The 13,142-nt window shown below is 39.5% G+C and overlaps 1 protein-coding gene across 7 annotated transcripts in view; it reads left to right on the forward strand.

Annotated features, from left to right (window-relative positions):
- The window catches only part of LOC143150911 (uncharacterized), a 43,159-nt gene that overhangs the window by 14,820 nt on the left and 15,197 nt on the right, over window positions 1-13,142 (forward strand). Inside the window, exons 1-2 of one of the 7 annotated variants that reach the window (XM_076319495.1) lie at window positions 5,969-5,984; window positions 6,207-6,314. The exons of 5 other annotated variants lie outside the window; for them this stretch is intronic. In XM_076319495.1, the coding sequence (XP_076175610.1) occupies window positions 6,239-6,314 (76 nt within the window). In that variant the 5' untranslated portion in view covers window positions 5,969-5,984; window positions 6,207-6,238. Of the gene's footprint in view, window positions 1-5,968; window positions 5,985-6,206; window positions 6,315-13,142 lie in introns of those variants that run through there. One more of the 7 variants, XM_076319492.1, reaches the window with a different exon arrangement.

Raw genomic sequence — 13,142 nt, forward strand, 5'->3', positions numbered from 1 at the left:
CGTTATATGGAGTTCGGGTGCGTTAACATTCCCTTCGAAAAATGTTATCTCCCCCATTTTTTCTTTCACACAGCAATGTCCTCCGGATTCGATACGCTTATTCCAACGCTTCGATCGATTGAACTTTTTCGACGTGGGCATCTAATAACCTCAACTACTTTACAAATCTGCGCGCGATTAGATATATCCAAGCCCTATGCAAATATAGATACCCTCCCCTTTCGTTCTATTTCTTTTGCACACCAATGCCCCTATTTATCGCAGGTGAAAAACTCCTGTTACAAAATCGAACGTTTAATAATTCCATCCGTTTTTCCAAATTCGCGAGATTGGAAAAATTTCAACTCTCTTCAGATAAAGATACCTTTCCCGAACAATTTTTTTCGCACATGTCTCTAAATTTCTAATACACAGGTAACGAACTTCTGCTACAAGATGAAACTTTTTTACCCGAGGTCGGAAAAAACCACCCCCTTTTAAAATATTCGTGCAATTACAAATATTACAGTCTTCTATGAATTGAATTACCTTCCTCTTTCGTACAGCAACATTTGCATTTTGCAACGGTTGCATCGAAACCGTGTTAAGCGAACCCTAGACGATTTAATGGAAACATTCGTCTCGTGTGAGAGTTGTTCAAGTGTATAGTCGAGCTATATGAAAACCATGTCACAAGAGTATGGTGCTATAGAATTATCGCGATTTTTGCAACGTGTTACACGAAAACCATGGAAGAGTATAATGTTATAGAAGACTTTCATGATGTTTGCACTGTGCTATATGAAAATCATGTTACAAGATTATAGAGCTATAGATTGCTATCGTGAATTTTGTACTGTGCTATATGAAAACCATGTTACAAGAGTACAGTGTTATAAGAGGACTTTGCAATTTTTGCACTGGGCTATATGAAAACCATGTTAGAATATTATAGTGCTATAGATTGCTATCGCGAGTTTTGGACCGTGTTACATGAAAACCATATCACAAGAGTATAGTGCTATAAAACTATCGCGATTTTTGCACTGTGCTATATGAAAACCATGTTACAAGAGTACAGTGCTATAGAACTATCGCGATTTTTGCACCGTGTTACAAGAGTACAGTGTTATAAGAGGACTTTCACGATTTTTGCACTGTGCTATATGAAAACCATGTTACAAGAGTACAGTGCTATAGAACTATCGCGATCTTCGTTACATGAAGAGTACAGTGTCACAAAAGAACTTTCGCGATTTTTGCACCGCGTTACATCGAAAGCGTGTTTTCGTAGTACCGTGTTACCGCGTTAAGAGGGTTCAGGGTACACGAGTAAAGAACTCGTTCTTCGACATGGAACTCTTTTCGCCAATGTTCCGAACGATCGCGTCTCCCTACCCCGAAGTCACCGGGAGCGATTAGAGAAACTCGAGGCACCGGGTACAACGATCGAGGTACTGGCGGAAGAGGAAAGATATCACGCGTCTCGTAATGTCTAATGGGCCATTAGCGTGAGGCTAAGCGGGCGTAAAGTCGATCGTTTATTTATCGGCGTTCGCGGCGAGGTGCGAAATCGGGTTAAGGTTAAGCCGTGTAACCGGCTGGCAACCATGTAACTGTTGCACCGACGTTGACGCAACGATCGACTGTTCGAACGGGCCCTCTCCCCCTCTCGTTCCCTCCCGTGCACGGGAAACCGACATCGTATGCATAATTTATAACGGGGAGGACCGTGCGTATTAAATATAGAAAAGTGTTAAACGCCGTTTGCACGCGCGCACGCGTACCGTTTAGAACACTCCTCGTGTACGCGATAAACGCGCGTAAACGCCGAGAAAGTGAGCGCGCGGATCGATCCTTTTCCGCGCGCGCGTCACGAGCCACGAGACGGGCGAGAAAATAATTTTTTGTGTGTTTTTTTTTTTTTTTTGGGCGCGTTGCTTCCTCCCCCTCTTTGATCTCGGAACAGACGGTCGTGTACACGTGGCGCGTTGTCCGGTCCTCGACATTCCTTCGCGTCCGCTTAAAATATTAGCGCGTCTTGCGTTTCGTCGCGTAATCGAGCACCCGGAGACTACGGAATCGCTGCGAGAGTGTACAATTTATCGGTACCGATCATCGAGGCTGTTTTTCACGGTCGTCGCGCGTTTCGAACGGTGACGAGAAATTTTTTAAAATTATTTTTCGCGTACATTGTAACGTGGCTGATCTAGACTTCGAGAGAGAGATAAAGGTAATTTTTGGATTGTTCGGAAAGTCATTTCGTTTTTTTTTGGTGAAAATGAAAATGAAAAAGGTTTTTTTTATGAACGATTTTTTTAGAGTTTATAAACATTTTATTAAATTATATGTTCTCCACTTTGGAAAACGAAATGACTTTCCGAGCAACCTAATATTTTTAGCGGTTCTTTGCTTAGTGAAACGTTTAACCAGAGGCAAATTATAATTATTATGAAGGTATATTTGTCGTTGGTTCGGTAGACGATGTGGCGTTGCGTTGTAAAAATAGTTTTTGAGAAGTAATCACTTACCTTGTAACGTGGTGTTGGCTGATCTTGAAGAGGATGCTAGAGATAATTATATTTAGGAGATTCTTTTTTTTTAAGTTTTTCGTGAAAGACAAATGATGATTATTATGGAAATATGTTTATTCCTAGTTACGTACTCGATTATTCGTAGTTAAGGTATAATAAGTGTAAGGTAAAATGGAAGTATAAAAAGAATGTAAATGCTAGATAAAACCAGATAAATTAGATATATTTACTTTACAATATTAGATACGGGAAAATTGTATGTACAAGTTATCTTGCGTGGGGAAAGTGTCTCTCGCTTTTTACTCGATACGGACAACGCTGAAATAAAATTATGAAAAATTAGAAAGTTAAATTAGGAGATTGCGTTACCGCAGAAATTAGACGAGCTTACCTTATGTAAATGACAAACGAATGGTTGTTTACCGATTCCCGAATGACGTCTGAAGATTCGTTTTGGCTTACTATGTTTCGACAGCCTTCGAGAATATTAATATAAACCGGGTGGTCCTGGGGATTTGCGTTTTGTAAATAGTAGAGGAAATTGATGGAGAAAAATGTCGCATAGTTTTATGAATTCTATTTAGAAACGGACAGAATTTCGCATAACGAATAATGGACACGGAACATTGAACAAAAAATGGGAATCAGTGGATTGAAATATATGCTTCGCGAATAAATTTGTACACGCGGATTTTAATCGTTACTTTACTCCTAATCACACTTCCTTTGTAGATGCATCGATGCATCGATGCATCTGTGAAATGCAGCAGCAATCTCTCTCGAATGGAACTATACAATTTTCTTGCACAATTTTTACCATCGTGCTGCTCTAAATTATCCAACCGGAGATATCGAACGAATACTACACTGTGCTTGAAAATAAAATATATTTCGAGTAGCTCTTCCACCTTTTATCACACTCTCCGCCAGAGTCTCTTAAAGTGTGTCATCGTGGACACACTTCGTATTCAAATACCATCTGAAGTATTCATTTTCGCGTATTACGATCCGAACACTTTGTCGCGCAGAATTGCAAGAAGAATCGATTTCCCCGAGAAAGGTTCCGTTTAAAAGGAAATTGCGCGTCCCAGTCGTACTCTGGCACTCGTCGCGGAATTATTCTACCGGGAATACAAAATCTCGTTAAATCGTACGATAATTTCAATGTTTCTGCCTCCATTTACGAAACAGTTCGCTCCGTTCCAGTTCGCGGAATTATACTGTATAATTATTGCAACGTTATTCGTGTTATTTGCTAATTTGACGGACAATAATTTCAAGGACTGGCGTTTCATTAAACCGCCCGGAAGACGTCCAAGTAAGTAGACGATAAAGAAGCGAAGACTTAGAAATTTGCATTTCAGAGTAGCGCATAATAATTGAAGGAATAATGAATCGGTTTTGCGGAAAACGGTGCCGCTTATCGCGCCATTCTAACGTAAAATCGTTCCGTATTAGTAGCACTTTACACCGTCGTGTAAAAATCTCCTATGGGTTCTCCGTCGATCTAAACGCAATCGGGTACACTTCGCGCGCAACGTGTTAGTGTTTTCAATAATTTATCAGCGTTCTCGGTCGTTGCGTGCCGTTCGTTCAACGTTCGCGATATTTTACGCCGTTCACGTGGTACACCGTGTTTCGTTTTCACACTCGATCATTCGCGACGAGTGCGCCACACGAGGCGCTAATAATATTTTCTTTCACTTTACGCGTCGATGTGTCGGTGATATTGAGTTCCGCGGTGTGGGGCCCAGGGGTACCGAGGTTTCAACGCTTATAACCCTATTGATCCGTAGATCGCGAACTATAATAAATTTTACCCTTAACGCGTCAACGGTTTCGTTGTTGTTACGAATCACGTACCAACGGAAGAACCCTGAACTTTAATTTCTAACAGATGCGGGGATATTGCTTTTGGGTCATCTTGGTTGGGTCACTTTTGAAGATTAATACAGTTCGGTCGTTGAGCGTGACTTTCGCACTGTAGCGGTCATAGGTGACGAGGATTTCGCCTACGACCCCATTGATCTTGAAGTATAATGTGAAAATCGATGTAGAAACAATTTCGCGTAGTTTCGACGAAATAATCACCGTTAAATTTGAATAGCTCGAATGTATACGTTCACCGGTGGTTTATATCGTTTCACCTTTCGTGTCTCGAGAACAAAGACGAATCGATTCACGGTACACAACACTTTTTGTTCGGGAAGACCTCCCAAATATGTTGACAAGGTAGTCGGTTCTAGTCACTGTGCCACAATGTAGCTCCGACTGTTGAGTTTAAATAAATAGATCCTTTAATTCGAATCTGGTAGACGTTACCGATACAATAGAGCCTTCTGTGTCCAAAATAATAAAGAAGACGTATAAAATGTTCGGATAGTGGAACAATCGCTCTTTCAATAATAGACTCGGTTCAATCGGATAGAAACGAAGGGAATTCACAGTTTGTTTAAACATTTAAGGATCCTGTATCCCCGTTCTATACATTACGCAAATAATCGTGTCAGAGCTACATTACATTGTTTCTTTCCCTTTTAACCAGTAACTGGTAAACCACAATGAATTTTGTTATCGTCAAAAATTCAATTTCTACGGTTTCTTAGTAATAAGAGTGATTCACGATAGATTCTTCTTCTTCTTAAAAGTGCTTACAAATGTTTGAACAATTACAGCTCCGGCAGATCTTTAGCAGTTAAGGATCGACCAACCGATTAGTCACATTACGCGCGTGCGCGATTAATTCCTCGATAAGTGGGATTAACAACAATTCCATCGGAGAAACAACCCGGACGTGTTAACGACAACCGAGCGGTTAGGAACTAAATACGTGACGACGAGAAAACAATCTATTACAATGGATACTAATTCGGGCAGCAGACGGTCAAATCTCGCACACGTTTCTCACGTTGACCATCTCGCGTTTGTCACGGTGGCACGTGTGGCACCTACCTGTCCAACGTGGCGTGGAACGTTGCCACTCGTATCAACGAAAACCAAGCGAACACATTGATCCGTTTCGTGCGCAGAAGGATCGTTCGCACGACCGTGATAATTAATTACGAGCAACGTAGCCACGAGAACGACGAACGCCTCGTTCGTAAACGAAACGGAATATCGACGAGAAGCGAGCGAGTAATTTCTATAGTTAGAATACGCCGCGGACATTTTACATACACCCGGAGCGTGTATCCGATCCTTCACGACTTTGATTTACATCTTATTATAGACTCGGGCGAACCGCCGGCGAATATAATACGGTAAATTTAAGCGTTTCACGGATCCTCGTTCGTCTCTCGAGAAAGAATGCAACGAACGGATCGTTCGTCTTTTTTCTTTTTAGATTCGTTGACCGGTAATCTGAAGATGCGAAAGGAAACAGGCGGTTGTTCGATTATCTTTTCGCGAAGTAACCTGGAAAAGTTTTCCAATCGGTGACTTATGATGGTTGAATCAACGAGGGTAGTTCAAGTAAGATTTTTTTTAGAAATACATTTAACGATTGTAGGGGTTCTTCACCGTGTGTGACAAACTAATCGCGATGCCACTCAAAGGTTAACGTACGCGATCAAAGTGTATTCGCGTCTTGGGTGACTCTTCGCGTACGTTGACCTTGGTCAATTTTTCGTTCGTGCAACCGTGGTTGATTTTCGCGTCATTTTATTAAAGTTTAAATACGTTTCGGTATTTCAGAACTATCCACGGAACTATTCTCCGTACGCCGTATGGACTCCATTCACGTACATTCTCGCACACGTTCGTTCGCAGCAGGCATTAGTGAAAGAAATATAGGTTACATAGGTATGTGTATGCGTTATGAGAAGTCAGATAAGAAGTGCATACGACGTAAACGAAGAAACTACAGGTTGCACAATGTATGGATCCCGACCGCAAGTAAAAGACACGTAGCACGAGCTTGTGTGCGAGGGGATAATCAGGTTTCAGTTTCTTTCGATTTGCTCTCAAGTCTGAGTGCTACGCGCTCGTGAATAAATTGGAAATTAATTCCGTAATTAATTGCTCGAAATTGTCGTATTCGAGCAACGGGCATTCGAGTTCGCGAAAGCGATGTAAATTAGTTTATCTTTGAAGATCTTCGCGATGCTTCAATTACCGGCGTTAAATCGCCGAAGATGATTGTATTTATCCTCCTCGTAACGAGATCTTCGATCAAAAAGTTCGCAGTTGCACTCCGTTACGCGCCAACGATCTAAATTACTCTTAACTCATTTACACATTGATGTTGCCGTAACAAATACACCGCGTACGTTCAGATCCATCACGGGTGCTAATACGTTGCGCAATTACTCAAGGATTTATCGTCTATCGCGCGAGTTGCATCTTCGTGGTATTGTCTCGTTATCGGCGTTACCCGAAACCGAGCCTTGTTTGTACGATACCGTGCGTGAATTAAAACCATTTATTGTTCGAAAATTAAGCAAACGTTACTTTCCATCGTTCGTTTTAAATTTTCCATGAATGTGATTAGTACGATTTAAGTTTCGAACGATGGAAAATTAAGAACCATTTATTGTTCGAGAATTAAACAAACGTTACTTTCCACCGTTCGTTTTAAATTTTTCATTAATGTGATTAGTACTATTTAAGTTTCGAACGATGGAAAATTAAGAACCATTTATTGTTCGAGAATTAAACAAACGTTACTTTCCACTGTTCGTTTTAAATTTTTCATTAATGTGATTAGTACTATTTAAGTTTCGAACGATGGAAAATTTAGAACTATTTATTGCTCGAAAATTAAGCAAACGTTACTTTCCACCGTTCGTTTTAAACTTTCCATGAATGCGATTGATACGATTTAATTTTCGAGCGATAGAAAATTGTGTACGGGTATTTGTATTGTAACGATACCGATGTTCGAATTTCATCGAGAGGTATAATTTGTGTAAACTATCGCGTAGACGGTTTAACTTGAGGTTAAACGATAATTAAAAGTAATTATGAAGGAAGATATCCGGATGAGAAGTTTCAATCATAGATGCGCATTGATGGGAATTAGTACGCGCGAGAAATTATCGCGTACCAGGCACCTAATCTCTCGCGATAAGTAAATATTCGCGTGTGATATCCTACGAGCGCTCGCGACTGACGATAATTCTCTTTCCACTTTCTTCGTCGCGAGTATCTTACGTACAACGAGTAAAATTTTAAGCGTCTTCCCCTTCCCTCCGCCCTTCTTCGTTCATTATCTTTTGGTAGAAATATAACTTCGTTCCGCTATCAGCAATTTAACCAAAATGAACGTAGACATTAAAATTAAGAATTATCCGCGCATAATTTTCAAATTCTATGTATCTTTCTTGAATGCCAAAAGTACATCGAGAATTTTATCCGTAATTTTAATTCTATATCTAATCATTTTAATCAGCGTTAAGAGAAGAACGAATGTGCGCGATTACAAATTTTCCATGCATAATTATCAAATTTTGTACATTTTTTTTAATTCAAATGTCTTCACGAGAATATCGTATAATTTCAATTCGGTATTTAATTACAAACGGTCGCTCGAAGAGACGCGATACGATCGGTAATTTAACGAGATTGTATACGTCGTCTATTATAAATTTTCCGCGTAAAATTTTCATAATTTTCGTATTCTACCTACGTTCCTTTCGTTCCAAGATTTTCTCGGGAATATTTCATAATTTTAATTCTAATTTTTGAATGCAACGATCGTTAGGAGAATACGCGATACACATTGGCTACCCGTTTGGTCGTTCACCTTAGACTCGATGACTTCGCGAGTTGTCATTGCAATCGCTCGGTTATGAGAATTCGCAGGCGTTTCCATGGAAGCGAAGATATCAATCATCGACATATGTCGAGCTACGATATACTCCGATACCGAGCATATAATATTTACAATACGATGTGAGATATTAATATGTTTTAAATTTTAATTTGGTTCTACCGTTCCGGGGCCTGTCATCGAATCAGTAACACGCGCGTGTAGCTGTACGTTTTACGTCACAGAGGTCAGATATAGCACCGATCGAAATTAAGGGGAAAGATTCGAGCAAAACCTTACGATGAAAATTATTTTCGCAAATTTTTTACAACGTGAAATCTCGACGATACTTTTCGTCACTTTTCGTATATATTCTTTAACATTCCTCGTACCTACAATCAAAAAAAAAAAAATCAAACGAAGTTCTCTCATAATAAATCTACCCATCGAACCTAAATCCTGTTTGAAAAATATAAAGTTAACGACGGCACGCGGTTCTGGAATTTCCCTCGAATACGAAGAATTCCACTTTATTTAACTTTGCTTAACTTTAACTTTATTTAACTTTAACTTTACGCATCTCTCGAATTCGTGGGAAATCCCAGCACCGCGTACCATCGTTAATTCGATATTTTTAAAACAGAATTTAGATCCACGCGTGGCGTAGTCGTGTTACGAAAACGAACCATTACTTTTTCATTCTAGATCGACGCGAGAAGGAAATACCGTACGAAAGAACGTACATCTTGGAATATTAAAGAATCTGCACGAGAAGAGACGAAAAGTTTCATCAAGATTTCACGTTGCTAAAAAATTGCTGCAAATCTCTTCTTTTTTTAACATTTCTCTCGAGTCTCCCCTTTGATAAGTCTCTCGCGATGCTTTCGTTCGCGGATTGTCGCAAACCGCGCGCGCAAAACTTGTGATCGTTTCGCGGAGTACGAATGCACTCGATGCACCCGATGCACCCGATGCACCGTCTAATCGGTCGCTCGGTTCGATCGTAATTTTTTTTCTTTTATTTCCGCTCCGCGTAAAGGATCGCGATGGTTAATCAATCGGTTTTTGTTTTCATCGGTGGATCAACGGGGAGTTTACGTCGCGACGTCGAAAATAGCGTCTCGAGCGTGGAACGTGCAAGAAACGCAAAGATAAAACGTGACAGGGGGGATACGTCTGACTACCACACGATGGGAAGATTCACACGTACACGCTGTTGGCGGTCGCTCATTGTTCAGCGCTGACATTGCGAGGAGCGCCGAGCGTGCGATTTTAGGGAGAGAATTCTTTACACGCCGACATTCCGCGAACAATGAACATTTCCAGATAAGAATAAACGGAACTCGCAGCACCGTTTCGCGCAACATCGCACCGAAAAGCCCTGACCAATTAACGCCGATACCGGCTTCCCGGTGTCCTAGAAACTAAACACGGTTGCCCTTAACGAATAAGCGAAAACATTTCAAAACGGCGAGCTTTTGAGAAATTATTTTCATCGATGACGCGCGACTCCAGAATTCCGGTACTTCGGGTAACGTAATCGTCGTCCATCGTGAAATTAAATTCGTTCGGGTTTGAAAATTGGTTCAGATTGAATAATAATACGGCACTGGCTTCCATTATATAATCCAAATAGGGAGACACAGAATGTACGGATAATAAAACAATCACCCGACGTTAACCGTCCATTTGTTCGAATACAAATGAGGAGAATTGATATATTTTTTTTTCTTTGATATTTAAGAATACTTTTTTTTTGAGAGAGATTTTTTTTACGCAAATAATCGTGTCTTGGGGATTTGGGTATGGGGGATTTTACTGTGATTGAAACCGCTAGAGACGTTCGTTTGGAAAATTACTGTAGATGAAAAGAATGTTTCCTTTGTTTTAGATTGTTTTCAGGAGTCTGTGGGGTACAGGGAACGTTTAATCTAGGAATGTCACGGTTAAGAAATTAACATTATGAAACTGATTTTGCATTTTACGGTCTTTTAAAATTCATTTCGTATTCTAGAATGCCGTGCAATTTATTTCGCATTTCGTAACGTTGTGGAATTAATTTCGTATTTCATAGTATTAATTTCTCAATGAAAAGATTGCGAGTTCAAATATTTATAGACCTTTCACGACGAATTGAGTACGCGGATTTGTGCTTCGAAAGTTCAATTGATCGTTATTTGATCGAAGCAGTGTCGTTGATGAATGTTAAACGGAACGAAGGAAAACGGTATCTAACTGATTAATTTTCATCTAAAAAAAAAGTTCTGCTAGAATAAATTTATGTTTCCTCCAGGCTAGTGGGCTCGTCGCCGAGATTGACTCAGCAAACATCGCGATCAAAGTCGTGCCTATTAATTTTTGATTAATTCGAGAAACTTGCAAATACGAATTATCGTCTAATTGCGAACGTGGTTGTAAATTGAGATGCATAATTAGCGTTAACGGTTCGATATCGATCGGAATCAGGAAGTGATCGTTAATGGGCCATCGAACGTAGAAAAAACAATGATTTTCAGTGGCTCTCTGGTTCAACCTTCGTTTCGCGTATACTAATGACCCGAATTATCATAATCACGCAAGAGAAGGTGGAGCAACGGTTGAACAATTTTGTAACGAACCACCAATCTCGACGGATTATATTTTTAACTTTTCGTTTACTCCCACTCTCGCACTACACTATGATTCTTCTGTTAAATTTTATCGGTGTCTGTTCAGCTTTCATGACAGATGATACAATATTTGTTAAATGTAGGAAACAATCTTTTTATAGATGGCGGAGTAGTTTTTGTTTGATAAATCTCAGTCACGTGTACATTTTGTTACGAAGAGTGGGTAAACGTTGTGTTTTGTTTTCTGAACCTCGTTTCTAGTACGCTCTTTGTCTACACTCTGATATATGTATACAGAAAACTACGTAGTGTAAATAATACGGCTACGAAGTTTCCTTATTTATATTTCCATACGGTGTATAATAAAAAGAACCGGTCGGAAGTTTCTCCGTGAAATTACAGTTCCTTGTATCTTTCGTGATAGAAGATACTTGACAAATTTTTATTAAGCACTCTTGTATTTGCGTTACTTTCCAACTATTGTAACATTTTTATCAATAGGGTCAGTTTAACGCGTCGATTGCTCGTTTTACACTTTTCTAACTAATTCTTCCTGCCAAACGTAATAATACGAAACTCTTCCGACAACGAATATCGCTCCGATCACCTACTTAAAGCAGAATTAATTTTGCGTATCCAATATCCGCCACACGCGAAGTGGACATTATACAAAAGATACGAGATATAAGAGAACTTCGTTTGGTAAAATGAAAAGATGGCGGCCGATGCCATCCGTCACACGCAATAAACGAATAAACGGAACACCTTTATAGACTTGAAGCCTATATTTAAGTAAACTAACACGTGACGATTGAATGATAAATTTCAAAAATATCAATCCTTATCTTTACGACGACTGTCCCGCTATCGGACATAATCCTGGGTATAGAGATATAATTTGTACAGCAGATAGACACATTTATACTTCGGTCGACGAGGAAGTGCGACGGATATCGATGTAAATCGATCTGTATCGATTACATTCATTATCGAGTCGCCGACTATTATATTAAAATATACATGAAATTATTTCTAACGAAGTCAATGTTAATACCGGGTTAGCTGGCTGTTCAATTTTAATATACTTATTCCGTATAAATTTACTTCAAGTTTTCTGAATCACAATCACAGCCATCCGTAATTTTCATACCCGATTAAATTCATGATCTCACGTATGTACATCTACCATGAAATTGTTGAGTATCTAATTAGGACTCAATATCGAATTTGATATTCAAACGACCTCTTGGCGCTACTGTCCCGATTTTCCTCAATTTTCCACGGAAAATGTATTCGTCGATCGACCTACTGCATTAATCGGAAAATAATCCTCTTCGACAAATTTTTCAGAGCGTGACGTCGCACGAGGAATCATTTTTTACCTTTTAATTTCGTGTACACTCGTTTCCGTTGAATGAAATTTTCAAACATTTGCAATCGTTCGGAATGAAATTTTAGAAACATTCGCAAGCGAATCGTGTGTTTGAGAGAATTTTTAAATTAGAATGTACATTCGTTCGCGTTCAAACATTTATTTATCTGCCACTTAACAGAACCCTGACTGACGGGTGAAACAATATTTTACCGTTTTCGACCCAAGTTTGAGTCATCTTCGGAAACGAAGAAGACTAATATTCTGCTTGGAAACGACACCATGCTACAAGTTCAAAATGATCAAATTCGATACTTCGTTCTTCATCGAGAGACTTTTGTAAATCGAGCGATATACATTCAATACGAAAGTGTACAATTTACAACGAAACAAGTGTACTTGTTTAAATAACATTTATTTCTACAAATATCGAAGTGCGCCCCAAGCTTTCCAGCGACATTAGACGTACAACGATTATGAAATTAAAAAAAAGAAAGACGTTAAAAAAGACACAATTACAACAGACAGAATGATCCACGGGGAGATTAAAACATTATCTCGGACGTGTTTCGTGAATATCGAAGAGTAATGTTAGCTTAAAAATACACCCGTACGGAATTTGTTTACTCTTCGTGCCACCTTATCGTATTCTTGTACTATTTCGTTGAAAAATGTTACACCTGATTCTCATGATCGGCCAGTGTCCGCGTCCGTATTATTTTCCAGGGTGCGAGAATATCTGCGAAATGAGCCTGTTAATATTTTATCGGTTCTTCTTTCTGAAATAGCGTATAGCATGACAGAGAACTGACAGATATCGATCGTGCTATTGCTAATGTCGAGATGGCCTACCTTCGCGGTATGTTCATTCTCGCATACCCTACTTTTCGCTCAGTCCA

Source organism: Ptiloglossa arizonensis, chromosome 9, assembly GCF_051014685.1.
Source record: "Ptiloglossa arizonensis isolate GNS036 chromosome 9, iyPtiAriz1_principal, whole genome shotgun sequence".
Classification (NCBI taxonomy): Eukaryota; Metazoa; Arthropoda; class Insecta; order Hymenoptera; family Colletidae; genus Ptiloglossa; species Ptiloglossa arizonensis.